General features: G+C 35.7%; 1 protein-coding gene across 3 annotated transcripts in view; it reads left to right on the top strand.

Annotated features, from left to right (window-relative positions):
* frmpd4 (FERM and PDZ domain containing 4) overlaps positions 1 to 27,055 on the top strand; it is a 107,248-nt gene extending 80,193 nt beyond the window's left edge. For all 3 annotated transcript variants that reach the window (XM_088609800.1, XM_088609811.1, XM_088609819.1), the window contains 14 exons: positions 1,554 to 1,656; positions 4,660 to 4,705; positions 7,501 to 7,605; positions 10,059 to 10,166; positions 12,075 to 12,206; positions 14,692 to 14,811; positions 16,174 to 16,310; positions 17,126 to 17,252; positions 19,228 to 19,317; positions 20,166 to 20,348; positions 20,451 to 20,589; positions 21,577 to 22,602; positions 22,972 to 24,246; positions 24,946 to 27,055. In XM_088609800.1, coding sequence (XP_088465926.1) covers positions 1,554 to 1,656; positions 4,660 to 4,705; positions 7,501 to 7,605; positions 10,059 to 10,166; positions 12,075 to 12,206; positions 14,692 to 14,811; positions 16,174 to 16,310; positions 17,126 to 17,252; positions 19,228 to 19,317; positions 20,166 to 20,348; positions 20,451 to 20,589; positions 21,577 to 22,602; positions 22,972 to 24,246; positions 24,946 to 26,285 — 4,931 coding nt within the window. In that variant the 3' untranslated portion in view covers positions 26,286 to 27,055. The remainder of the gene's footprint in view (positions 1 to 1,553; positions 1,657 to 4,659; positions 4,706 to 7,500; positions 7,606 to 10,058; positions 10,167 to 12,074; positions 12,207 to 14,691; positions 14,812 to 16,173; positions 16,311 to 17,125; positions 17,253 to 19,227; positions 19,318 to 20,165; positions 20,349 to 20,450; positions 20,590 to 21,576; positions 22,603 to 22,971; positions 24,247 to 24,945) is intronic.

Below are 27,055 nucleotides of genomic sequence, written 5' to 3'. Positions count from 1 at the left end.
AGTGGTTTGCGGCAAGAATGGGGCGCATACAGTACTTTGACAAAGTTAGCAATTTTGTGCTTAATTCGAGATTTGTAAAAAATGTTCTATGACGTCAATGAATTCATTTTGTTACCGAGATTTAAAAGCCAGTCTGAGAAATTTGGACTGCAGTTCTCCTTTTAAAAATGACAATGGAAATTTATAAAAAAAACAATTTTGACATTTATCTTAGTGTTCTGACAGAAAATAACTTTTCATATATTTCAATACTCAGCTAATTTGTGTCCAGAAAACAGAGGAAAGTCTTTTGATATTTTTAAAGAATAATCAATCAGGGATATGAGCTGTCTGTGTAACCATTATCACAAGAACAAAGCTGCTTTCCAGTTGCTAAACATTTTTGTGTAGGGGGTCTTTCTACCTGTCACACAAAAATCTTTGTAGGTTATTTCCCTTATTTCTGAGACTAATTGTCTTGCATTGGATAGATACCGTATATGGTCGTTTGGCCTTAGGTGGCAGTGAAAAGAGACTGTTGTTGGTGTGGATTACTCCTCTATAGTTTCATCATTTGTTTTATATCAAACACACCTTTGCTGTGGCTTGAGCACTGTGCCTTGTGTTCAGTCTTCATTGTAAAATGAAGAAAAATAATTTCAACAGTACATCTAGATGTGCCTATGCGGAATTGGAATTTTTTCAAATTGATTTGAAAGTGGATTAAATTTGATTTGTTTTATTTCAAGGGGTAAAAAGCAAAGAAACAAACTCCATAAAGTATTAAATGCTCAAAAAACTGCCTTGTATTTTGACATTGTACTCAAGATTTATCCCACATAAAGAATATTATTTTGCCAGAATGCCTTTGCCCTTGGCGCCAATTTGCATGATTCCTGTAGTAGAGCTAACAAATTAATTTGACTAGTGTACCTTTAACAACAGCGACTGTACAGTATATCTGTCGCCTCTAGACTCCCCACTTCTACACTCTTGTAACAGATATGTACAGAAGGGATTTTGCCATATAACTTTGCATTCATTTAAAATGTTGCTATTAAAAAGATGCCTGCAGCATTCAGATGCTCAGCCCAAACAGCAGGAGACACAAAGGCATAAATAAAAGATTTTTCACAAAGGCACAGACCCAAATAACCAGAAATCTGAGGAAATCGTTTTAGAAAGAAAACAGAGGAAAAAAACAACATTACAATAAAAAAGAATATGATGTCTCTTAATGTTCAAAACTAGTTCTCTAGACACCATGTTCCCCAGAAGGTAATTTCATTAAAGCAAACAAAGTCACTGTTCATGGTGAATCGATAAGAATTCTTACTTGTGAGTTTCAAAGATACCTGTGACTCTTTTGAAGTCTTTTGGAAAATGTTCATTTTTGCCACTGACAAAAAAACATTTGGAGAAGTCTCTAATTTGAAATTAAATATTTGAATATCTGTTTTTTTAAACAATCGACAGACTTAGCCTTGGTTTTGATCTTTAAGTTCTTTCTGGTCTGACAAGGAAGATTAATTGCAGTCATTCCTGTTTTTTCTTCTTGTTTTTTTTTTCCACAGGGGGTCCGTCAGAAGGCAAACTTATTCCTGGAGACCAGATCATAATGATAAATGATGAGCCTGTTAGTACAGCTCCCAGGGAGAGAGTCATTGACCTTGTCAGGTAACCACTCCAGATTCCCCTTATTCAGTTGACAGGCTCAGAAGAGATCTCACCGATTAAATAAACTGAAGATTCATTTTAGAGTATATAAAGGTGAAGAAAGATTTTTTAGCCAAATTTGGGGTTATTTGTATTCTTAAAATATATCCACCACTATAAATTATACACCATATACTGAGTTTGAACTGGGAGCTAGTTTTTCATTTCTTCTAATTTTGTATTTCTAGATGCATATATAATATCATGAATTGATAATCATGTATTGGTATTTAAATGTTGAAAAGTTTTAATAAACTCCTTTGACAGTTGCCACTTGTGTTATATAATAAATGAGTTTAAAACATATGATGTAAGTTAAAGTTTCTATTATTCACTTTATGTCTAAAATACTAAGAAGAAAAAGGATTGAGAGTTTTGACAGCTGAAAGATATGAACTGTCATCCACTGCCAAGTCAGAAATGCAGAATGAGTTTCAAGAGGTCCCTTTGATTCTATTTTGGCTCCCTTCCCTTTGATGAATTCTGTTTAAAGTATCCTTCAGTGTTCGGTCTGAAATTTCTGTTTATCCAAATAGAACTACATGATTCAAGTTCTGACTTTAAAGACAGAAACACAGCAAAGTTTCAGTGTTTGCTTCTGATGGTGAAAAAAACACACGTTATATAAATACCGTCATCAAGAATTAGTACTAACATTAAATGATTTATTTTTAGAGGAACTGATACGTAAAAATAACATTGTATATGAGAACAAGGCCAAAGACAGTTTAATACCTATTGAAAAATGTCATCTATTGAAACACATTTTAAATGAAATATTGCAGGTTTCATAAGAATGAATGGTACTGTACTGTATATACATGCAGTATTGGAGGAAACAGATTATTATGTAGGATGTGTTTGGTGAATTTCTCATACATATCTTGTTGAGTATTGAATTTTAATGCATGACCTTGGAATGACAAACAGTCCTGAGTACAGTAAGTGAGTTGTTCACGCATACAAATGATCACCTTGAAATGATTATTTAATTTCTGCATGTTGCAGAAAGTGAAACTGAAGTGTGTGAATAACTGTACACATTGATTCATAAAATATTACATTTTGGTGGGGATTATAAAATGAGACACAGAAAGAAGGAATTTGAGTACAAAGCTGACACCCGTAGGAGTAGTAGAGATTAAGAAGGCAGTGTGAAAAAGTGATGGAGGTTAAGAGGAGGAGAGAGAGAAATGACACAGGTGGTTTCATCTTTAGTTGCTTTTTAAATATTTTAATGTTACCAGTAACTTTTTACTGTATGCTTTTGCTTCCATGCCCACCTCATCATATCTAACATATTGCAAAGGATAAACATATCTAATATCTCCCTTTTAATAAACAGGCATGCAATACACACATTAAAAAAAACCTCTCTGTAGATTACTGCTGCCATTAACATCAAAGCATATTTCCAGTTAAAAGAGAAAATGAAGACCCTAAAGATTGTTACATAAGTGATATGTGCCATATTTAAGCATGTAATTAGTAGCTGCATGACTTCAGCGCACGCAAATCTTCAGAACTACCTTTCCACTTAGTTCAGCCTGGAGAGAAATAAAGCAGTGTCAATATGAAGATTTGGGGTGATTTCTTATGGATTTGTTTTGCTTTTTTAAATTGTCTCATGCAATTGGGTTGAACACCTTAAAACATAAGAGGTTAGGCTTCAAATTGTTTCTGAAGGATTAGAATTTAAGCATTATAGTAACTTTTTATAGTACCAATGTCTTAAAAGGATAGAAATATTTGCTTTATTTATTACATGCAACTGTGGGTCATAATATTTCACTGAAGCATCAAGATAAGTGATTTATTTTGTTTATAGAATAGAGTTTTAATATTTTGAGTGTGTGGTGTGTGGTGTGTTACTTGATGCTTCTTCCTTAAATTAGACAAAAAGAGCCTCTGTTGGTTTAGGCTAGATTCATCCATTTGTTTTCCAGTAATACAAACAGCTCCTGACTTTTAAATGCATATTATTTTGTCAAGTAATACATACTACTATTCACCTATTTTGGAATACCCTAAAAAAACAAAAAAGCAGACTGACTGTACAGTATATCACTTTACAAGACACTCCAAAAATGTGTTCTAATGCACAGCTGTTGATTTAGTTTTCCCCAAGAGGATTGTATAAGAATTTATTATTTAAGGATATTTACAATGGAGGGCATGTTGGCATAATGGTCAGCATTTCTGCCTTGCAGCACTGGGGCCCTGGGTTCAATTCCAATATTAGTGGAGTTTGTACAGTATGTTTTCCCCATGTGGGAGTGAGTTTCCGCTACATGCTCTGGTTTTCTCTAAAAAACAAATGTCTAAAAACATACTGGTTGGTTAACTGGCTTCTGGAAAAACTGGCCCTGGTGTGAGTGTGTGTGTGTCCTGCCATGGATTGATGTTCCATCAAGGGTGTACCCTGCCTTGCGTCCCTTGTTTGCTGGGATAGGCTCCGGCTCTCCTGCAAGCCTGAATTAGGCTCCCACTTAATTTGCAGCCTTTATACATGGTGTGATAAAAGATGTATGAAAGATTGAAACACTGGTCAATATGGAGGGGAAATGTACCAGTATATTCACAACTATTTCCAATATTTGTTGGAGATTAGCAGCATTCCTCTAGGGTACCTCTTTTATTATTTATTTTATTTTCTATAACTGCAGTGGAGTACTAGTACCAGAAAGCACACACCGTGCAATTTGTCGATTTCAGTATTCTGCCATGGTCACAATCAGCTGCCCCTTCCCAGTGTTACCCCATTTTTACCACGAATGAGCATTCATGAGGCTCAGTAAATAACGACATCAACAAGGAGATACTATGACATTTCTTTTCACTTGAAAAAATATATATATATATCATACAACCTGATTTGAAACCTAAAGAACAGACATGAATTTATTACAATGTATGTTGTTGCTTTCATTATTTTCTGTTCTTTGTTGTTTTTTCTATCTCTAGAAGCTGCAAGGAATCGATTGTGTTGACAGTGGTTCAGCCTTACCCAGTGAGTATTCCCATTCAAACAAACTGGTCTTGTTCCCCATGCATGCTGCTCTCCTTCCAGACAGAAACTGCTTTGTCTGAAGGGGAATGGTATGTGAGAGCTGCATAGCGAGGCCCCGGTTTATCAATACTGCAAGTATACTGCAATGCTGCATTATATTCTAAACATAGAAGCACAGAGTCCAAATATTGTGTCTCTTCATTTGAGCCATTGTTACCTTTAGATTTCGAGCAGTTTGGATTATGTGTGGATCTGGCCTGTACCAGTTCCAGTGCGCCTTAATCCAAACTAGGTGAAATCCTTCCAAATATACTGCACCCTCATTATAAAACTGTCTGTTAAAACATAATCCCCTGACATGAGACCCCATTAAACCCCATTGAAAACGGCCTTCATTGAAACACACAACTCTTTACAACACACAAGGTGGCTGAATCTCTTGGAGAGAGTTATAATAAGGATGGAGTGTAATCAGAAAAAAATGTTGGTGTGATTACCGTATGTAAGATTACACTAATTTATATGAATTATATAAATATAAATTATATGAATTAATTAGATATTGGATATGCAAAGATAATGAATTTAGTAGAATAAGCAACATTTACAGGATTGCCTAGTTCAATGTAGACTGACAAATGCTGAATTTTTATGCAGCAGTTAATATATTTAAATAATCTGATCATTGCAAAGTAAAACAGAATGCTTTTTTATCAAATGCTTGATCATGGTCTTGATTTTGACTGCCAGAAGAGGAAGCCTGTTGCACACACATTAATTTTGACTGAGAAGGCCAGTCTGAACTCATTCATTTGTACTACTTTACTTGAATTCTTGTACAATTTTAATGCATAACTAATGATCAGCTCTTTAAATTAGCCAGTTTTATTAACATTCATTTGCACTAATGATGTTTCCCACTGTCCTGGGACCCAGGTCTGAATGCATGTGCATTTCCCTGTTCTTGCTGAAATTGCTTTTGCCAAAGAAATGATTCAGACTCAAAGCGCTGTGACTCCTTAAAGCTGGGCCGCTGTGTCCCACCAGATTTAGAACAAGCATGATCTCCAGCTTCATAATTAGGATTCTAATTGTTCTCATTTATCACATAGTTCACAACTGACGTAGAGTTATTGGCTATTAACATTGCCAGTGGGAGGTTACTGCTCTTCATACATGTATCAGGCAAAGGATTCCAGCAGCATTAATTACACAGATCCTTAAACCTGATCTCCATCCTAATTCAGATTCAGAGCCAGTCCTTCTGAAAGTAGCAATGAAGCAAAAAAATAATCATCTTGGACTCTCCTCGGACAACACACAGAAACATGGCCTTGTACACTGGAGTCATCAAAGCTTTCTCACAGATATGTCATTCCAAATATTTTCAGAGAAAAATATTTTTGAATGTTAATTTGAAGCTTGTTTTTCAAAACACGCAAAATGTGTTTTTGAGAACTTTGCATTTCTAAATGGAATATCTAATTAATCAATTGGAAAACAAAATAAAGCCATATAGAATTCATGCCACTGAACAGAATTATATTGACTATCACCTGGATCATTGTGTGCTGATTTCTTTTTCAGTTGGTTTTCAGTTACAGTATACCAATCAATATCAACTTTTAATTCTTGCAGGTTTCCAAGTATACTTTAGTTTTAGAAAACTAGTACTCAGAAATGTTACAATAAGCACAAAAACAGAAATCACCATCTACTTCAAGAAGCCAAATACTACCACTAAACATCATTTTGTTGTAAGCAGCTTTTCTGGAAAATCAGGTATTATAGCTAAAGGATAAGAACGCATTAACTTTCATAGTGAGTGATAAAATAATCTCCTGCATTATACACTGCGTGATATCTAGGTTTTCCTGAACCATTTGACATATATATAAACAATATATGGCTAAAACACTGGCGTTTTAACATTAAAAGTCTCCTACTCAATTACAGCACAACACTACCTAAGAGCAAAAAAAAAGAGGCATTTTACAACAACAAAAGGAGCATGAACTAAAGTATTAGAGTTGGTTAGATCTCTTCGTTATTTGATAACTGCAAGACACATTTAGGCACATATGTTTCACATCACGTGATTGTGAAGGGGGAAATAAGCATTTGCATTTAATTTTGAGAAGAGAAGACATATTAGAAATGTCATGTGGTAGAATTATTCTTGTACTAAATTTAAGATTGTTGTAATACCCTGACAAGAGAATTTCTTTTAATCACATGTGTACTTTCTTCCCGATCCTGTAACATTAAAATATACAGTATATATAATTTTGTAATTTATTTTGTACTGTGTTACATTTAACATTTTTCATGCTATTGGCCAATTGAACAGCCCAAATGAAGATACATTAATATTAAAACTCTTCTTTAAATGATGGTGGTTCATTTACTGTAAATAAAGTCAACTGTAGCCCATGATATTTAAAGTTATCATTTAACAGCACAGAAGGTTCAATATGTCAAATGTTGTTTTGTGCCATATTGTGAAATTATGTAGCATATTGTAACAGGAAACTAGAATATCTGGCACTTGATATCAGTCATGCAGCTCTCTTCTCATGACCCGTTGCTATCACCACACTAATTTAGCTGCCCAAGAATGCATGTCGGTTTTATTTTTAACTTGGAGATCTGATTCCAAAGCTACCAGATTAAAGCATTAAATACACTAAACGCAAAAAAAGATATGTACTAAGCTGAACAGACTGATTAGAAATGGTCATGAACACCCTACTAGGACAAATCGGCTGCAAACTGGTTCTTTATGTTCTTTTCAGTCTCCCAAATCTGCTTTCATCAGTGCTGCAAAAAAGGCCAGGTTAAAGTCAAATCCAGTCAAAGTGCGCTTCTCTGAGGAGGTCATTATAAACGGTCAGGTTCCAGTAAGTAGAAACCATGCATCTATATTTAATGATTTGCATGAAAATGTATGATATAAAGCTTTTTATAGCTTTGCAAAGAATAAAGCCTGATATCTCATTGCACCATCTGTAGAGTACTCGTAAAGATTATGCATATAAAAGGGAAGAAAAATGACTTATTAAACTGTTCAAAGCATATTATTTATATAGTTTATTACCCTAGTGTAATTAATAGTTTATTAGATTTAATTGACATGCAGTGCTTAGGGATTTAAAAATAGTTTGCATATTAATGTGTTTTTGAATAGCCCTTCTGCAAACTCACTTTAAAACATGTGATTTATTAAGACCATTGAAGGGCAAACTGGAATCTAATTAAAAAAAAATAGAATACATACAGTTATATCTCAATATATTCCTGGTTCGGTTGCACAATTTACATGTGCAGCTTTGTTTTTTTTAGAAAATCTCATGATCAGTATCATGCTTCATTTAGTCACGTTTATTTTCAGGCTAAAGAAACATGATCTTCTGATGTAACACAAGTACATTTTAAATTTACCAATATTTATGTTTCCCTAAAAAAGACTGTAATTTGTTAGCAGCAATCCTGCAATTTTAAGATACTTGAAGTCCTGTATTTTAACAATTAATGTTCTAATTATATGATGAAATCGGTTTTTAAGCAACTTTGAAACTTTGAAAAGGCATTGTCACATTATAAGGCCGTGAACTATAGTACAGTATGTTGGTTCATATGAAAAATGATATTCAGTCAAGCATGGTATTATGTATTGATCATGGCTCACTGTTTCACAAAAATGGGATTGCAATACATTTTCTGTTAACAATGAAACATAATTAGTTCATTACTGCAAATCATGTGACATGCTGTTTGTATCATTTGTTAAGTTAGTTGATTGCATAATATTGAAATGTAATTTTTGAAACTTGCATACAATTAACACATAGTATTTGGTATCTAAAATGAAAATATAATTTTCATAACCTAATTTATGTGTTTGTGATGCAGTTGTGATGCAGTTCACCAGAGAAACAGCATCGGAAACACAGGCTACTGTAGCAAAGTTGCAATAACCCCAGTTCCATGATTTCCCTGTGAGAATCCGAAGAATGTGGCTCTTCTGAATAAAATGACTCCACCCCTTGATGACTCACGTGTGCTTCTGACTGCAGCTTTGCTACAGTTACCTAGGAATTATATTTTTTTCTAGAACGTTCTACACAAAATATACCGTATGACGTTTTTTCCTTATTCCTTTTAAACTATATTCTATAAACCTGTTTTGTGCTCTGTGGCTTTGTTACTGTTTTTTATTTGCAATGGAGTGTCAGAAGCCATAGTCATGGACTGTAGATGTACAAATAATGTTACAGGACATTCACATTTTAATGTAAATGCAGCGATTAAAAAAAGCACAAAGTGTCCTTGCATAATTTGCTAAATGTGGTTTGCTTAAAGTGGTGGGATTGCTGTTAGCGATACTTCTGTATATCTGAAATTTGCACATACAGTACCTGAACAAACTCTTGCAGATTGTACCAGCAGTTCAGGAATTTCCCAGCTTTTTCTCAAACTTTATCTGTCATTTGTGTTATCATTGATTAGATTCCAATGTGCCTGATTCCAATGTTTCACAGAACATATACAAAATAATAATTATTATCTGAGTTTGCAGTCAGACAAAAACATATTTTAGCTTTGTAAGAAACAAATTATCTAGTCAAGTGGAATTAATCTCATAATTGATTACAAAACACTACATGTTACTAAACTCTGTATTGAGGTGTACTGAGAATAATATATTACAAAGGAAGTGTTGAAATATGGAGGTCATGTTGTGTGTCATGCTGTGATGTGATGTCTGTCATACATACCTCATACCTCTTCATGGGGTTTCCCTCAACCCCCTCAACCTCTTGGTGAGTGTATGATTCATACAAACATGGCAGGCCGAGCAAAAAATAGGTATTATAAATTGATATTTATGTTACTTAATGAACAAAATTCTGATAAAACTACTAGATTACTGAACAAGTAATTATTTAAAATTACTTGTTCAGCATTGAGAAAGAAATTATCACTTCATTCATGCTAGTGAACCCAAACACTCGAATTTCAAAGTATCAACCACGGCAGTCTCTTTTGTCATCGATTGCTTGAACTCTTAAGTTTTAAAGTTTACAAAAGGAAATCCTCATTAAACTATCTAAAGGGAATATTTTCCATCTGCCTAGGGAATTTCCGGGCAATGTGAAATGTTAGAAAAGTACAAGTAGAGATAAAATTGTTTGAGAATGTAATGAGGGTATTGGGTTCTATTGCACATGGTATAATATATACAGTAATTAGGATTCTAACATTTTGAAAATTAAATGAGTGAAAATATTTTTTACATCATATCCTATTGTTTCTTTTTAAAAATGACTATTGACTAACTTTCATTTTCTAGGACACTGTCAAGGATAATTCTCTTCTTTTCATGCCAAATGTTCTGAAGGTGTATCTTGAGAATGGACAGACTAAGTCTTTTAGATTTGACAACAACACTTCAATCAAGGTATGTGAGTTATTTAGGGAAGTTCTTTAAAGACTAACCCCTGGCAACCTAAATGCACTGGGTTTTTTGTTGTTGTTTTTTTCCACACTACAGAGCAGAGCAGCACGGTTCCAATCTTTAAGACTGCATTAGCATAATGACAATGATACAGCACGGTCAAATATTCATGACTCAGGGGTGTGGGGTAGATGTGTCTGTACCCTGGCTTAGCCTTTGTTGGGACACCAGTAGCAGAGGAATGGCTCTTGCCACCAGCACAGTTGCCTCTAGTGGACTTTTTGCTGTTTTGCGATCCCCTCCCTGCAAGTAACTTGAAACACATAAAAGAAGTGAGGTGAATATTTTTCTAAAGATTGGGAAAGTGTCCTTGTCACCCCCCGACCCACAGTCACAACCAGGCCGGACATTTATCTTTCTGTTTTCACAGTCACATCTAGATTCTAGAATACAAGAATTAAAGCTGATATTTAATTTCACAAACTCCTGTAAACGCTTGGGTATGAACTTAACTGTGCTTTGCCTTCTGTGATATAGCGCACAGCTTCCAAAAAAACAAAAAACAACTCTGAAATTTCTTGAAAAGATTGTGAATGAACCTTGGTCTAATTTTAAAACAGGGTCATTAAGGGCAAATGTCTCTTATAAAGGGAGCTTTGTACCTTGTATAACCGTTCTTGGGAGGACCGCAGTTCTAGTTTTGGCAGGAATGAAAAGAACTACAAATCCCATAGAGGGGTGAGAAATAAGCTACAAATCCCAGGAAGCTGAGGAACTGCTAGCCTTGCCATTGAAGTTTACAAAGTAACAAATAAAGGTTCACTCCACAACGAAAATTAAGAATAAAGAGTAAAATACAGCCTTTCAGCTTTCGTCTTTCTCAGGTGACTAAAAGGGAAACAGTCACAGCCAAAACATTGTTTTTAATACTTTTGTTTTACTTTTCAGTATGGAACTCACCTCTGCCTGCTCTGTTGTATCTTTCACACTGATGCAGCACTTTGCTGTTTTGTCATGCTTTGGAGGGAGTGAAGCAAACAGTTTCCACATACTTTGTAAACACTTTTTTGTAAAAACACAGAGATTGAGAAAGGTCTTTCTGTGGGTTTTTTTTCAGGAGGATATGTGGACTAGCCACTCCTCCTTTCTGATATTGTTAAATGTGTAGAGATTTAGTGCACCAAAGAAGAATTTAGACCTTTGTTTTGATTTGCTATTCATGAACTTTATTGGACCGAGTAAATAGAGACTGAGGTCCTTTATCCTGGCCAAACTTTGGTTTAGTTTATAAGCTGTCCCTCTAATCAAGACATGGAGCTTTTAATTAATTATGTAGAATAATCAAACAACTGGCAAAAAAATTAAGGACACAGAGGTGTAACCCACTCACATCTAGTTTGGTTTTAGCTTAATTATGCTGTAGGACAGGAAAAGTTAAACAAGACAGCTTGACATAGTGCCATTTTTACAATCCACACACAACTATACTACACAGTATACAAAATCTATTAATGTAAGCATTCACCTATGTTTAAAGAAATATTTAAATGTAGAAAGTGTTAATTACCTATATTGAGCGAATTTTCAGCTTGTAGTGGTGTCTGAAACGTGCACTACCCAGACTGTACCCGGGCTCAGCCTTTGGTGGGGCCCCAGGTGCAGAGGAATGTAGTGAATGTAGTGAATATAGTGAACTATAACAATATGTTTGGCAGTATAAGTACTGTGTTTGTTTAAACCTAGACAAGCAACTTTATTTTATGTTGTGTACAGAGTGCACAGATAGTGCTTTATTTGTGTTCCTGGATGCACTGTTTTTTTTTTTCATTGCACACACGATGGTTAAAAAAAAGAAATCCCATTCTTGCCTCAGAAGTGTTTTATATTAACAAATGTTTCCTTTTTTATCAGGACGTTATATTGACTCTGCAAGAGAAGTTGTCCATCAAGTGTATTGAACATTTTTCTCTGATGTTAGAGCAACGGACTGAAGGGTCTGGCAGCAAACTTCTTTTACTTCATGAGCAAGAAATGTTAACCCAGGTAAGCGCTGCAATACAGTGCATTGTTACTAGTGCCTGGATTCATCCTGCACTTGTATGATGCTTTCTTTTGTCTCTGTGAAACCTAAAGCTAAGCTTTATCATTTTTTTACAGGATCAACACCAGTGTTCGTGATCATCCAGTTGTATTTAATAATCAATAATTGTTTAAATCTCAACAAAGCACCTTAGTCAGGTTGTAGCTAATCTGCATTTCATGACTTTTGGACTCAAAACATTGTTTTGTAGTTTGTTTTTTGCTTAGATGTTTAAAAAGCACAACTTTCATGTAGTTGGTTCCTAACGTTATCTAGGGAGTGCTCCTGTTGCATTCACTCAAGGAAAGAAAGGTTTGAAAGCCTTTTGCCAGGGTTGGTTGTGAGTGATTCTGCTTTCATTAGGATTGGCATACTTCAGACTTTTTTATGGTGGACTGGTCATCCAGTCCACCACCATCCAGAATTCAGTAGTATAGTGCAACCTGGAAAACCTCTTGTAGGAACATTGAACTGCATCTGAACCATTTTCCCATTAATTATCTCTCTTTTCTACAAATATGCATCAAATTTAATTGTTGCAAAAAACAACAGTATACAAACAGAATTCATCATACTTTGTGTTGTTTGTGTTATGCTCTTAAAAACGTATATGTTTAATATATATATACCTAATGTAATAAAAGATCAAATATATGTATACTGTATATATTTCCTTGAAAGATTCTGATAATAACTTTATTGATTTCTTTCCAGAATTTTAATTGTTAGAATTAAGAGGTACTTAACATGTCTAAACAAGGCACTATTTGTAACTGAATAAATTTAAATATTGATTTAAAAAAAGAAATTGCATAGACCATGGTATATATATTCTGCTGCTATTTTAAGTTTATATGAAAAAGATATAGATCCTTACTTAGAAATCCTATTTAAGGAATCTCACAACTCACATTGACAACATCGCCCCCTGTGGTCAGTCTTGATAACATTTTCTTCTGCTGTAATTGATTTTTTTTTTTTTTACAAAACAAATGTATTTAGTAAACTGCTGTATCTTGGTAAAAAATGGATACACACATGACAGTTTCTCAGCACTACGGGAAGCAAGTTTCATGATATTATCTCCAAAAGAATATAAGAATGGATACAAATGAGAATGCCAAACTGCCCATCTCCCTTATTTGGTTTTCAAAAGCTCTACTAACTATTCATCCTAATAAACCAGTATGTTTGAAGAATGTCTGTTTGTTTGTTAATGCTGTTATTCTGAAAAGAGAATTATATAACTGACAAAGTGAAACCCCCAGCTACATAAACAAAATTTTAAATTCCAGGTGTTGATTCTTAAAAGCAATATTTTAGCGAACACTTTGAAGGTATAAAGTATGTTTCGCATAGTCATATGTTATTTTTATTAGTTCTTAGAGAGCTTTTCTTTACAGATAACGTTTATAAAAGAGGAGAAAGTTTCAATGGAAATCATATTTTCTTCTTTGTTTGAGGGGGGTGGAGGGTGCTTTTATCATTACTGTTACTGTCACACATTTTTCACAATCAGTGCTTGAAAAACGTCCAGACACACATGTATCTAAAGTCTTCGATACATGAAATTGAAAGGTGCCTGAGTGTAAGAGATACACTAAACCGAAAGAAAATAATCATCGACATAAAAGAGAAAGTGGTGTGAACGTCTAGTAGAATTTGTCAGTATGACCATCTTCATGGTTTGGAGCCCAGTGAAATCTTTCTTCCTCAGCACAAACACTTCCAAGATCTTCCTTCTAACCTTGTGGTTGCAGGCAAGGATGACAAATTCCCTGCTCAGTATTCATGCAATCTTTCAAGAAGACACCTAAGGGTTTTATTTATTATATTCAGCAACAAGGTTAAAACCTGTCATTATTTACCATTTTATTTTATTTACCACTTTGGTTATAATCCATATAAGGACTCTGCATTAACAGATACTGTACAGTACATCGTTGTATACTGTATAATATTTCAATATTCTATGTGGCAGCTTGAATTTCTGTTGAAAGTATGTTTTAACATGTGGCAATAAAATTGCAGTTATTTCCAAAGGCAGGTTCTCGTTTAAAATTATATGCACCCTGATAACATGCCACTAATTAAAGCACAGAGAGTATGTTCTCTTAAATGTGCTTATGCTCTTTTGAGCTTCATTTAAAACTGTTAAAAAGGCTAACTCTAATTTTCAGTTTTAGAATTACAGTAATGTGAAAGTACAGCTTAGGGTTGTTTATTAACCTAGTAATGGGTTTAAGGAATTTGAGTCTGTGCATTAGAAATTAGTTAATTGAAAACTTTATGTTCTGTGACATCTCATTCCTGAACTGTTCGTTTCAAGATGTGTCTTTATTCATAGCTTGAAATAAAGCCGTGAAAAAATAGCTCAAAATTCCTTTTTAAGGCATTTGTCTGTTTTGATGTGTTTTGTAATAATTCGTTATGATTCTCTCCCACCAGGTGACACAAAGGCCAGGGTCACACAAAATGAAATGCTTTTTCAGAATTAGCTTTGTTCCTAAAGACCCAATTGACTTGCTCAGAAGAGATGCTGTGGCATTTGAGTATCTCTATGTCCAGGTATGTCAGAAAATGGGGAAAAAAAACAATATTTTATAAAAAAAATCTATATTTAATATTATCACAAACATTTCTACCAGAGCTGGAAAATATGTCATTAATTTTAATACTAGTAATACTATACCTACAGTATGTGGGTCCGTTAGTGCATTATTTGCTTAGTTACCATTAATTTTCTTTAAAAACAGTGAAGCTGCTAGAATTATCCCTCATTCCCGAACCTTTATGCTTACTTCACATTGAAGCTACTCTGCCATACCATTCCCCCCCAAAAAAATAGCATCTTATTTTTTGGTTATGCAATTTAGTGTTTAGTGTTTGAGTAGCCATAAGTGTTACCTAGTGTAAAAGTACAAAGGTACAAAAACATTCGCCACTGATTACATACAGTATAAAATGTATTTGAAAGGCAAGGATGGGGGGTAGTGGCAAATTAAGTTATACTTCTCATTTTCAATCCACTGTTGTAATATTGTATCAATTTACATTTTTTTCTTGTAACTATTGTACTTTTTATTATTGAAATAATTTGTAGCTTTCTTCTCACCTATTATTATTGGCAGAAACAGTTAAGAACATGGATCTGCCATAACAGAATCCTCAAGATTGATTTCACAGCTTTTGCAAACCTTTGCAACCCAAATTGTTCTTTTCTAAAATTATCTCAACAAAAAAGTAGTTTGAAGTAATGGTACTAAAACATTGCAGAATTTGAAATTACTTTCAAAACTATTAAATTATCTGTCTGTAGCACCATACAATTTAATTGCTTAAAAAGCATGGTACAGTATGGAGTGTTTTTGAGGGAATTTTCAGACCTTTTTATAAATTTTAATATACTGTATATAGAATTAATTTTCTCCTACAAGATATCTTAGGATTTTGTTCTTTAAATGCTGACCATCCCTTGAAGATGCCTCACATTTAGTATTGTTTTGTTAAATCAGCACCCCGTGATTTTGGGTTTGTGTTTTGTCTTTTAATGTTGTTCATGCTTAATCAAACAACTGAGGTTCAATATTTTAAAAATATGCAAAAGCTGAAACCAGCAACCAACCTCACCTGATTGTGAATGTTGGCCACACACTTACACCTTGAATCACTCTAAAAAATGAGTTCAAATAACCATACTATTATTTTTTTGTTCAAAGACGTACGCAGCTGAACTACACCAAAATCGGCATATACTATACAGTAGATTACTTCTTTTGTGCAGTTCATTTTTTCATGCCTCCTTGTAATTTCTGTTTCCTGCTGTTACAATAATACAGTATAACTATAATCTGGACCACACTGAAATAACCAACTTTGGTTGGCAAGGGAATTCTCTTCTTATTCCTATGATTTTTATCTTTTTGGCAGAGCTGTAATGATGTGGTACAGGAGAGATTTGGCTCAGAGCTGAAGTATGACACTGCATTAAGGCTTGCCGCTCTACAGATGTACATTTTAACAATCACCACCAAGCAGACGCAGAAGGTCTCCCTCAAGTACATTGAGTGAGTGTTCAGCCCTTCAACTGTGGTTATACCTGTAAAATGGCTGTTTTCATTGTTTCTGCCCTGTGGAAACTGTAGTTATGCAATTTTATCTCTGAGAAGTGCTTTACGGGCTTTACAAAAGTTTTCAGAATAGACCTGAATCACTTACATACAGTAGCAGTCATCTTGGACATATTCACAAAACTATACTGTATATATAGGAATTAATATCTAGTTAAAACAAAAGGCTAATATTCCTATAAATTTGTGGCTCCCCTCCCCTCAAACTAAATACTATATTTATTTATAATATTACTTAATTTTGGCTTCTAAAATCTTTCTTCCTTTTATTATATATTTTGTATTAATGTAAATTTGACTGCATAATCTCCCCCAACACCCACCTTTACACCTGAGATTAAGGGTGTACTCTAGGAAGGCCAAAAGAGATGGAAAACTACTAAAATATGTGCTAATTAATTAATCCAATTATACTTAACGGCATCTACTTTTCTGACAGTTATATAATTTGGGTCTGTGGTATAACAGGGATTTTTTCATATTTAGATATTCATTAATTTAATAAATGATAATGTTTCTAATGTTTGATGATTCTGGATTGCTCACCAATAATGTAAGGACAACAAACCTTGCAGAAAGATTACTGGCCTACAGTTAATGTGTATGCACTCATTAACATTTAAGTTTCATCTCTGTTGTCTGAAAAATCTCATATAAACAATGCGTAGGGCCTTTCATTAATTTCTTTTTGTGCTTTCAAACCCATTTTAAAAGTGCCACTCTTGTATAACACCAGTGTTCTTCACCCACAGGAAAGAGTGGGGATGGGCCAATTTCCTCCCTCCAGCAGTCTTATCCAGTATGAAGGAGAAGAACATAAAAAAAGCACTCACCCACATTCTGAAAACAAATCAAAATTTAGTTCCTCCAGGCAAGAAGGTATTTATCTTCTGTTCTATGTACAATCCATACTGCAAGATTAACATGAAAAATATTGCCCTTATTAAAGCAGTACAACCAGATCTATTTATAGTTTATGTTTTTACTATATGCATGTAGAACCTTGCACTTGTCTACATTAAACATCATCTGCCAGGTGTTTGCCCAGTCTTGAAGTTTATGTTAATTTTTTTAAAATCCTTAAACTGATTCTTCAGTGTTTGCTTATCCTTCTAATTTGCCATCTGCAAACTTGACTGATTTTCTAACTATACCAGATCATTGATGTTAATTATGAAGAGCAGTGGTCGCTGCACTAATTACATCACCTAAACATTAACAAAACACACGTAAGATTTGTCATCTTAAAAATACCACTGTTAAAATAAGTCTGTGTTTGCCAAATTGCATCTTCACAGGAATGATAAGCAATTTATTTTGATTGACGTTGTTATTATCTAGATGTCAAATACTGTGCCTGTATTTAGACTGTCTGTAAAGTAACCAAACAGGTCTGTTCTTTGTTTTCGTAGTTCGTTAAAAGTAGTACATTGAAAATGGCTTCTCTCGATTTAAAAGCTTGAAAAGGTATTGAGAGTATGTTTGGGATGTTATGTTTTTTCTCCAGCTAGCTAATTTAAACAAATTACTGTACCATAGTTCATGCAAAACATTAGCTTTACTCAAATAAACAGCACAGGAAATCTCCCTATCTTGGCAGCAGTCAGAGAGGTTAAGTGTTGTTTAAACAGCATCGTTTTGTGATATACAGTAATGTCATTTTAAAAGTCTAGTGTAAGAAGTATAAAAGAAAAGCAAAACACACACAAACAGAAAAACAGAATTGCCAACATTTTCAACCCTTAACGAAAGAAAACTTTGGTATACAGCATGTGTTCTTACTGCATTACTGCATTTTTCATAATGAAACGATCATAGGACATATCTACAGTATCTACCGTGTGGAGTTACTCTTTATCATTTGCAAGGCGGCAATGCACACGCACTGTTGATGATATCACTAATTGGAAGACTGCAGCCCTTTCCTCACTTCTACTCAAGAAATTATTTTCTTAGGTGAAGGTTACATTTAATATTGTCACAGTCAAGCCACCAGTACTCAGAAACATCAGTATTGTTGATCAGTATGGTGACAGTTTTGTAAACAGGTCCACCACCAGGCCCTGTTGAAGCTGACTGACTGGAAGTGTGTGGGTAGATATTTGCTGTCATTTTTTTCTGAACCAAATTCCAAGGTGAAAATTGATTATTCTGTCAGTTTTGAGTTGTGAGTTGCCTTCTCCAGTCTCCTTTCTGAAGTTTAAAGCTGTGCCTTAAAACTAATCCCAAAAGGAACGGTTGTTAAGGGTTTGATTTGAATTGCACTTGAGAGAAATGCAAATTAATGCGATAAGTAGTCCTTAGTGTCAGGATTTTATTGGTTTATTTTAAAAGAACTAAAGGATATACTGTAGTTACTGAGCCACAACGGTATGAGGCGCTAAGAGAAATTTTGCATCTGGTTCCAAAACTTTTAAAATGTACTTAAAAATTTTATTTAAATAATAATGAGCTGATGTAACCTCTTTTATTGGTCAAATAAAAGATAGGAGAACCTGAGTTATGTCTTTTCAGTGAGCTGCCTTCCAGCTTCTTATGATAAAACGTTGACTTTACATAAGCAATTACTACCCATACTGTATACTGTATATTGTACATGTAGTGCTGTTCAATCAGAAACATATATGCTTTACAGCTGTTGCATATAAAGACAGCACCCCTATATACATTTATACTGTAGAACGTTTCTTTGATTATTAATACCTGCCTTTGAATTGCATGGGAATTATTGTACTCAGCATATCTCATGTAATTTAAGATGAAGAATGTCCTTTTTTATGCCCTTTCCCTTTTGCGGTTGTTTTTTTCCCCTCTTTCTGGTTTACTTTTTTAATCATTCTATTATTATTTTCAGTTATCTGCTCTGCAAGCAAAGGTCCATTACCTGAAGTATTTGAGTGATTTACGCTTGTATGGAGGAAGGGTGTTCAAATCAACACTAGTGGTATTTACTATTTCCTTTTCCTTTCACTTTCACAAAAGTCAAAACTATAACTACTATCGTGTATAAGGAAATCCAAAGGGTTAGGAATTTTGTGCTCTGAGAAAAGAACAACGGGTTCTGTTCTCATAACTATCCTTAGCCTTGGTGAGTAGCTGGCTGATAGCTGCAATCGCTCACGACTCTCTTTTATCAGGTAGCAGACATTCCGTTGGGAAACTAAACATTCTCATAGTACACAAACAACTGAAACTGCCTAAGAAAATATCTTGTAGATGTCCATGATATCCAGCAGTACAGATAAACAGCTTTTCAGGTCAAAACAGCAGAACTCCATAATAGTCTATTCATCATACCAGCATTTTGTGGGATTATTGTGTGTAAACCAGCCCATTGTGAGAAAATAATAATAATAATAATAATAATAATAATAATAATAATAATAATAATAATAATAACAATAATAATAATAATAATAATAATAATAATCAGCACATATTACCTAAGGCTGCATATTGGTTCTAAAGTAGGAAAAGGTGTATGAATGTGTTTTAAATATGTTTAAACAAAAAACACAAAGGAGACTTTCTCATTCTAAGGTTTCTCAGTCTTTTCTTTATGTTAATCGATTTTTCTAAGAACTTTAGATTATCCTGTTCTTGTTTCTATGAACAACAATGTCCAATAGGATTCTTCACACATAAAAAAACGTGAATTTTTAAAACCTTATTATAAAATGTATAATTAACAACATCTCCTGTAGAGTGCTTTCTGTGAAACATAATCACATTAATGCTGACAAATTTTACTGTTTAATAAATTGTTTTTTTCTCTTCATTTTGTTACAACAGCAAGGTGAAAAACACACAGAAGTGACTTTGCTCGTGGGCCCTAGATATGGAATAAGTCACGTGATCAACACCAAAACCAACCTGGTAGCCCTCTTGGCAGATTTCAGCCATGTTAACAAAATAGAAATGTTCACAGAAGATGAAACAAATGTCCGAGTTGAGCTTCACGTGTTGGATGTGAAGGTAATGTGTTTTATGATCTTTGTGTTCATCCTTGTTTATTTCTGTGCTTTGATCAGCATGTGATGTGCTAATGCTCCTTAACTATTTCTGGGACTTTTGCAGCCTATCACCCTTCTCATGGAATCCAGTAATGCCATGAATCTTGCATGTTTGACAGCTGGGTACTATAGGCTGCTGGTTGACTCAAGACGCTCCATCTTTAACATGGCAAGCAGCAAGAATGCAAGTGCAGTGGAAGCAGGTGTGTGCAAAGACTTCGAACTAGAATGTGGTGTCAGCTGGGCGTGATATCTTTTCATCACACCAGTTATATAACATCATCTGCTTGTTCTCAAACTCCACTTCATTCCATCAAGCACAAGACGGTTATAGATTCCCTCAGGCAAGTTTCCAGCGTTGTTAGCATAACACTGATTCTACACATTCAAATACAGCCATTTAGAAAGTTAGCCACTCTATTCGAATGACTGCATGGTGAAAATTGTGTACTGTGGACCACCTTTACCAGCATTTGTGTCCTGCTGAGCCTCCACAGTCTTCCGTTATACATTTTAGTTACACAATTATACTTTATAAAAACATTACAACTAACTTTATATAAGGCCTTTTGTTAAGTGCAGCTACTAAGGAAATAAATAATAAAAATAGACCCTGCCATTCTTAACCAGATAAGTCAATTAAGAACAAATCCTCATTTGTACTGACAAATAACATGCTGTACAGTATAATTAATTGTAATAATTAATTGTGATTTTACACAATAATCAGTGTATTTGAATAACATATACTGTATGCTGCCGTATATCACTGATCACAAGTGAGCAGTGTGAATGTATTATTTGAGCCCATTGTGTTATGCTTGATATATATTGTAGCTTTACACATACATTATGTGACTGTTAAGGGATATGCATTAAATCACGTAAGCTGTGAAAAAAATGAAAAAAATCAAATAAAAAGTCCTATGGAATATGTAATGTAATTACATTTTGGATTATTACATTGTTGTAAGATTATGATCTTTTATGGTGAAAATACATACTGTATATTCACAGTGCAATACACTGGGAAATGAGGTAAAAGTGCTTTTTCTATTGAAAATATTTCTCCCATCAATTCAAAAAACCTTAATTAAACATAATAGAATGGAAAATAAAGGAAAACTTAGTGCTTTGATCATTTCCACATAAAAACCTAATGAACCTTGTCATTTCCATTTCTGTTACAGGCCAGGATCACAAGGGGAAGTTTAACTTCCACGCTGCTGAATGGACTTACAGCACGTCCTTTACCACAGGAGAAGACCCCAATGTTCAAATATGTATTAAAGACACAAAGGACAAAGACTCTGAATACACAGAGAGTGCAGAACACGAAAAAGATGTCACTCCCATTTATATCACTGAGGTTCTGAACTGTGGATACAGTCCAAAAACAGTGGACATTCCTGGGGAAGGCATCGAAATTGGGAGTGAAAGCAAACACGCACAATCATTTCTATCTGTGCCAGGAAATAAAGCACAGGACTCTCCAAGAAGCGCCAAGGTGTCCTTTATATTTGGAGATCATAATTTAGAAAGCATAAACCCCCAAAACCTGGGATATGAAAGACTTATGGATGAAAGCCCAGAAATGTTAGATGAAAGATCGATGTTTCTGCAAAACGATGATGACTTTAAAAGCATGGATGCATCCGCAGATGCTGAGGCATTTCAATATGCTCCCCATGCAGTTTACGCAAACATTAATGAAGCTAAAATATTTGGAAACACAGAAGGCATTGAGGAGCCCCTTCTGCGCGATATCTGCTACGCAGAAAACACGGATGATGCAGAGGATGAAGATGACGCAAGCTGTGAGGAGGACATTGTGGTTGGGGAAATGGATAAGACTATGCTCCTTAAGCTTTCAGGCTCTAGCGATGACATTATTGACCTGACCTCGCTGCCCCCACCGGAGGGTGATGATGATGAAGATAATGACTTTCTCCTCCACTCCCTCAATCTAGCCATCGCTGCACCTCCGCCAGGTTTCAGGGACAGCTCTGACGAAGAAGAGTTACAGAGAAGCACAGACGATAAAGGCCAAAGCAACACTGATGACATTCCTGTGTCACTGATTGATGCTGTCCCCACACAGACGGAAAGCAGCACTGAGAAAGCTCTGGATGATGCTGTCGTTTCTACTTTACAAGCACTGGAGGCCTTGGCTGCATCGGAAGACCAGAATGTTCCACAGTCAGATGATAGTTCAGGTTCTTACACAATTGTAACATTTATTCATTGATAGCATTAATGTTTAACATATGCACAGCTGTTTAGTTTTGGATTCAAAACCAAATTCTTCACTGTTTTTTTTTGTTTTTTTTTCGTTTGTCATTGCTTCATACATTTGTAACATTTTTTTTTTACATTTTGATGTTGTTTTGATGATTTAGACTCTACCATTCCATTGTGTGTGTCTTTGTTTAATCATTTGTTTGATTTTTATGTCAAATAGTGCATTTCAAATCAGTCTTCCCATTATTTTTTTGTTTAAATAAAACTTTTCTTATTTAAAAGTGTATACAAAAGTGCCTCGGATGTATTCATTAATTAGCTGTTTATCTTTCTGTGACATACAGGTGTAGCAATATCACGGGCCTATAGTCCCGAGTCATCTTCAGATTCTGGGAATGAAACAAACTCTTCTGAAATGACTGAAAACTCCGAGCTGGCCGCAGCACAGAAGCTCTCCGAAAACTCCATGCGTCTGTTCGTTGCTACTGCTGAAGGGTACCAGACACTTGTGGAAGAGAAAACTGAATTCCCCATCTCTCCTTGTGAAGGTGACTCAACTGCAAAGACAGCACTACAGAGTCATCAGGAAGCAGACCCGCAGACCAAAGCTGTGCCTTCCAAACAGATTCTTCATTCAGATGACATTGAAATGGAGCCAGAGACAATGGAAACCAAATCAGTCACAGATTACTTCAGTAAAGTGCACATGGGGACACTTGTGTATTCCTGTACGAACAAGAGAAAAGTTAAACAAGCAGACACTGACGCCAGAATTCAATTTGAAACTAATACTACCATTAAAAGACAGCAGGCAAAGAAGGCAGATTCTATTAATGAAGAACCAAACTTGGTTGCAAAATACAATACTTTCACCACCAGAGAAGCTCAGCGTCTGAGCCACTATGATCTCGAGCGAACATCATTTCGTGAAAAAAGTCAAAGGTGGCACCATGTTTCTGAAAATAAGCTGGGAGAAAAACATATCCCTGGGGCAACTGCTGGCAAAAACCTGATGAAAGGCTCTAATGCTTGTCGGACTGAATTTGAGGGAAAGGCAGCTGAACCAGACGGAGATGACCACAGTACATCAGGGTTGGGGCGCGAAGAAAGCTTCCAATCAGATGCCACCTACATCTCCTCAGCCAAAGAGTCTAACGATTCTGAACAAACAAACTTCTCCGCAGATGAGCAGCAGGTGAAGCACCCGCCGCCAGAGCAGAATGTCTCCCGCCTTTGTGAATACCACTTGGCAAAAAGGATGTCCTCTCTGCAAAGTGAAGGTCATTATTCACTCCAGAGCTCACAATGTTCATCCCTTGATGCGGGTTGCAGCACCGGGAGCAGCAGCTCTGCAACCCCTCTGGATTCCCCTCTTTGCACCTCTGAGAACAAGCACATGCTTACAGACTCTTCCCTGAAAAGTCTGGGTTATGTGGCAGCTGAGGAAAAAATCCATTCAACTCCGAGCCATGGGCCTCAGAGCAAGGACCTCCATCAAGGCGAAGGGACATTCCACAGGAAGACACTGTCTAATTTGCATGCAGCATCTGGTTCTGAACCAATTTTTGGTACCTTACGAGACGGGTGTCATCGGATGCCCAAGATTAAAGAAACCACAGGTACAGCAAAAAGGAATAATATTTTTGCCGATTTTTATGTGAATCAGGGATCTGGTAAAAATAGTTCAAAAGGAGGGAATTACAGTGATGCTTATAGACAGTTGCTAAATTATATAACTATATCTCAGATGCATCGGGGTGGAAAATTACAAGGTTCAGGCTTAGGGGGAAGCTGGAGGAGTAACAAGGGCAGAAAAGATGGTAAGAAGCATGCAAGTAATGATCCAATATGTCTAGAACTTGTTAGAAGTAAAAGTAACACCATTTCAAGATCTCCCTGCATGCCATCCTCAGTCACACACCTTGAAAGTCAAAGAGTAGCCCAGCCTGATCCAGCTGCCTCAGATGACAGCAAGGGTCCTAAACATTTCCTCTCTACTACCTTACCAAGTAAATTGAAGACAAGCCCTGATTTGCATGCACAGAAATCCGTTAACAGTCTTGAAGTAAAACGTGTAAAAGAAAGGAGAAGCTCATTTTCCAGCCTTGAAGGCAAATTAGAGCAGACTATTGATAAAGAACAGTTTTTCTATCTGTGTAAGAGGAGTTCACATGGAAGTGGCGTCAGGCCCTCTGGAAGGGTTCATGACAATCAGCCTGCTGATGACGATGAACAGTTCAAGGCTGATTGTAGAACCAAGCATGTTGTCAGGGAGATGCTTAATGATTCTCTCTGTTTTTCTACTACCCCTAGTGTAGCTTGCACAGAGCTCGAGAAGGCAAGAAGAGGAGGCATGACTCCAGCTTATTCTAAACAGGTCAAAGCCAACGCCATTCCACTGCCATCAAATATTTGCACAGATTCTAATGTGCCAAACCAGGAGACCACTCACATCCCTAAACAAAACCATGTCAAAGCAGCACCCTTAAACTCAAGACCCTGTGATCTTAGTTCAGGGAGCATCAAGTATCCCCAAAAAAGTAAAATGCTGAGGAGAAGCAGTAGCTGTGTGACTGCACGAACTGGGAGCATTGAAACGCTCTTTGAGAAAACCAAAGCCACAATAGGTGGCAAGTGCTTGCAATCTCCTGAATCTCCCGAGTCCAATTCACAAAAAAGAGCTGACCAGCCTGCAGGTAAGAAGCTGTCCAAAAGCTATTCTCAGGGCTCTGTCGCCACACACTCCACCAGCTGGCCCACTGCGAGTGGCAACAAGGAGAGCAGGAGGGCTTCAGTTGTGCTTCCAGTGCCCAAGGACTCAAAGCAGTTCAGGACTTTGCCAAAACTGGACACAAGCACCTGGAAGTGCCGAGGTCCCTTCAGCTACTGTTTCCTCAAAAAAGGAAACAATGCTGAGGAGGATGAAGAAGACGGAGATAAGCTCTCAAGACTTTACACTTCACAGTTGCCTACAGAGTCGCAGGGGTCAACGGGACTTTTGTCTCCTACTGACATCAAAGGAGAAACACTGGACCTGCCAAATGCCGCTGCCCTGAATGCTTCCACCATGAATCTTACCTCAGAAAGGCTAAATATGGTCGCTAATCTGAATGACATGGACTTCAGTGCTCGAATTGCCAGGATTAATACTCTGAAAGATAAGGTTTATTCTTTCCCAACTGGGTTTTCAGCTGCACAAAGGGATGCAAGCGAATTGATTGCTTTAGTACGTTCAAGCGTGGGTAAGAGAGAGAACATGCAGCCCGAGGTCCATGAAAACGTGCTTTCCCAGTACAAGCAACTGCTGTCCATCGAGTCCAAGGAGCTTGGGAGTGCCTGCAGGAAAATAGCAACGGCAGACAAAAGTGCAGAAGAAATGCTTTTGGCAATGACATCTAGTTTCCAAGTGCTCTGTTCCCTAACAGAAGCCTGCATGTGTTTAGTGAAAGGAATGAGTGCAGAGACTCAACAACGGGAAGTCGTATCTAAAATAGATGAAGTCGTCATGAACTATATTTGTCTACTAAAAGCAGCGGAGGCAGTGTCAAGCACCCCTCCTAGTGACAGCAGCGTTAAAGCATTAGTACGACATTCGACTTCCATGTCCGCTATTGTAAGCACACTAACACGGTCACTTAAAACACTTCTTAACAAATGAGTACTATCCTTCTCTTCTAATGTACTTTTGCAAAGCCATACATAGAAATGTGGGATCCCCACTGTGTGAACTGATGTAACAAACTTTACCCTCTGTACAGTTTGTTTTATATGTAAAAAATAAGAGATTATGTACAACACTATAGAAATTTGGATATATGATGAGGGCATTGCTCCCTTCAGAGCGCAAACTGAAAAGGTGAAAAATTGTCTTGTTTATCGCTTCTACATTACAATTCTATTACCTGCAATGTCAAAAACAAAACAAAAAAATCTAATAAGATTTACCTAGCAGATGGTACTGCACTATTTAAGCATATAATATTGCTGCGCATTGTACATTTTCCATTTATTCAAGGTTTTAAATCATGATTTTTAACCAAATGAAAATTATATAAATATTATATATATATAAATATGGCACTCAAACTTGGACTATAATAAATTATTAGAAATATATAATAATAAAACATTTTATTCATTATAAAGTTGTTTTTAATATTGTTTCTTTTTCCCAATGTTCAAAAAACTAGTTAATTTAAGACTTGTTAACAAGTTAATTAGAAAGAGACACTACGTTTTTTCCTAATGTTTTTTTTCTAATGCTGGTTACCTCAATTACACCATTAACCAGACCAACAAACAAAATCCCAAGTTTATTACTAATTTACACCCAAAGCCCACACATAAAAGTGCCCCAAAATTCCTGTACCTTTTACAGACCATGTTTTTCACCATTATTTAAACACATTAAAATACTTAAAAATTGCA

This window comes from Lepisosteus platostomus, chromosome 2, assembly GCF_059453375.1.
Source record: "Lepisosteus platostomus isolate fLepPlt1 chromosome 2, fLepPlt1.hap1, whole genome shotgun sequence".
In the NCBI taxonomy this organism is placed as follows: domain Eukaryota; kingdom Metazoa; phylum Chordata; class Actinopteri; order Semionotiformes; family Lepisosteidae; genus Lepisosteus; species Lepisosteus platostomus.
This window is presented reverse-complemented; position numbering and strand designations above follow the sequence as displayed.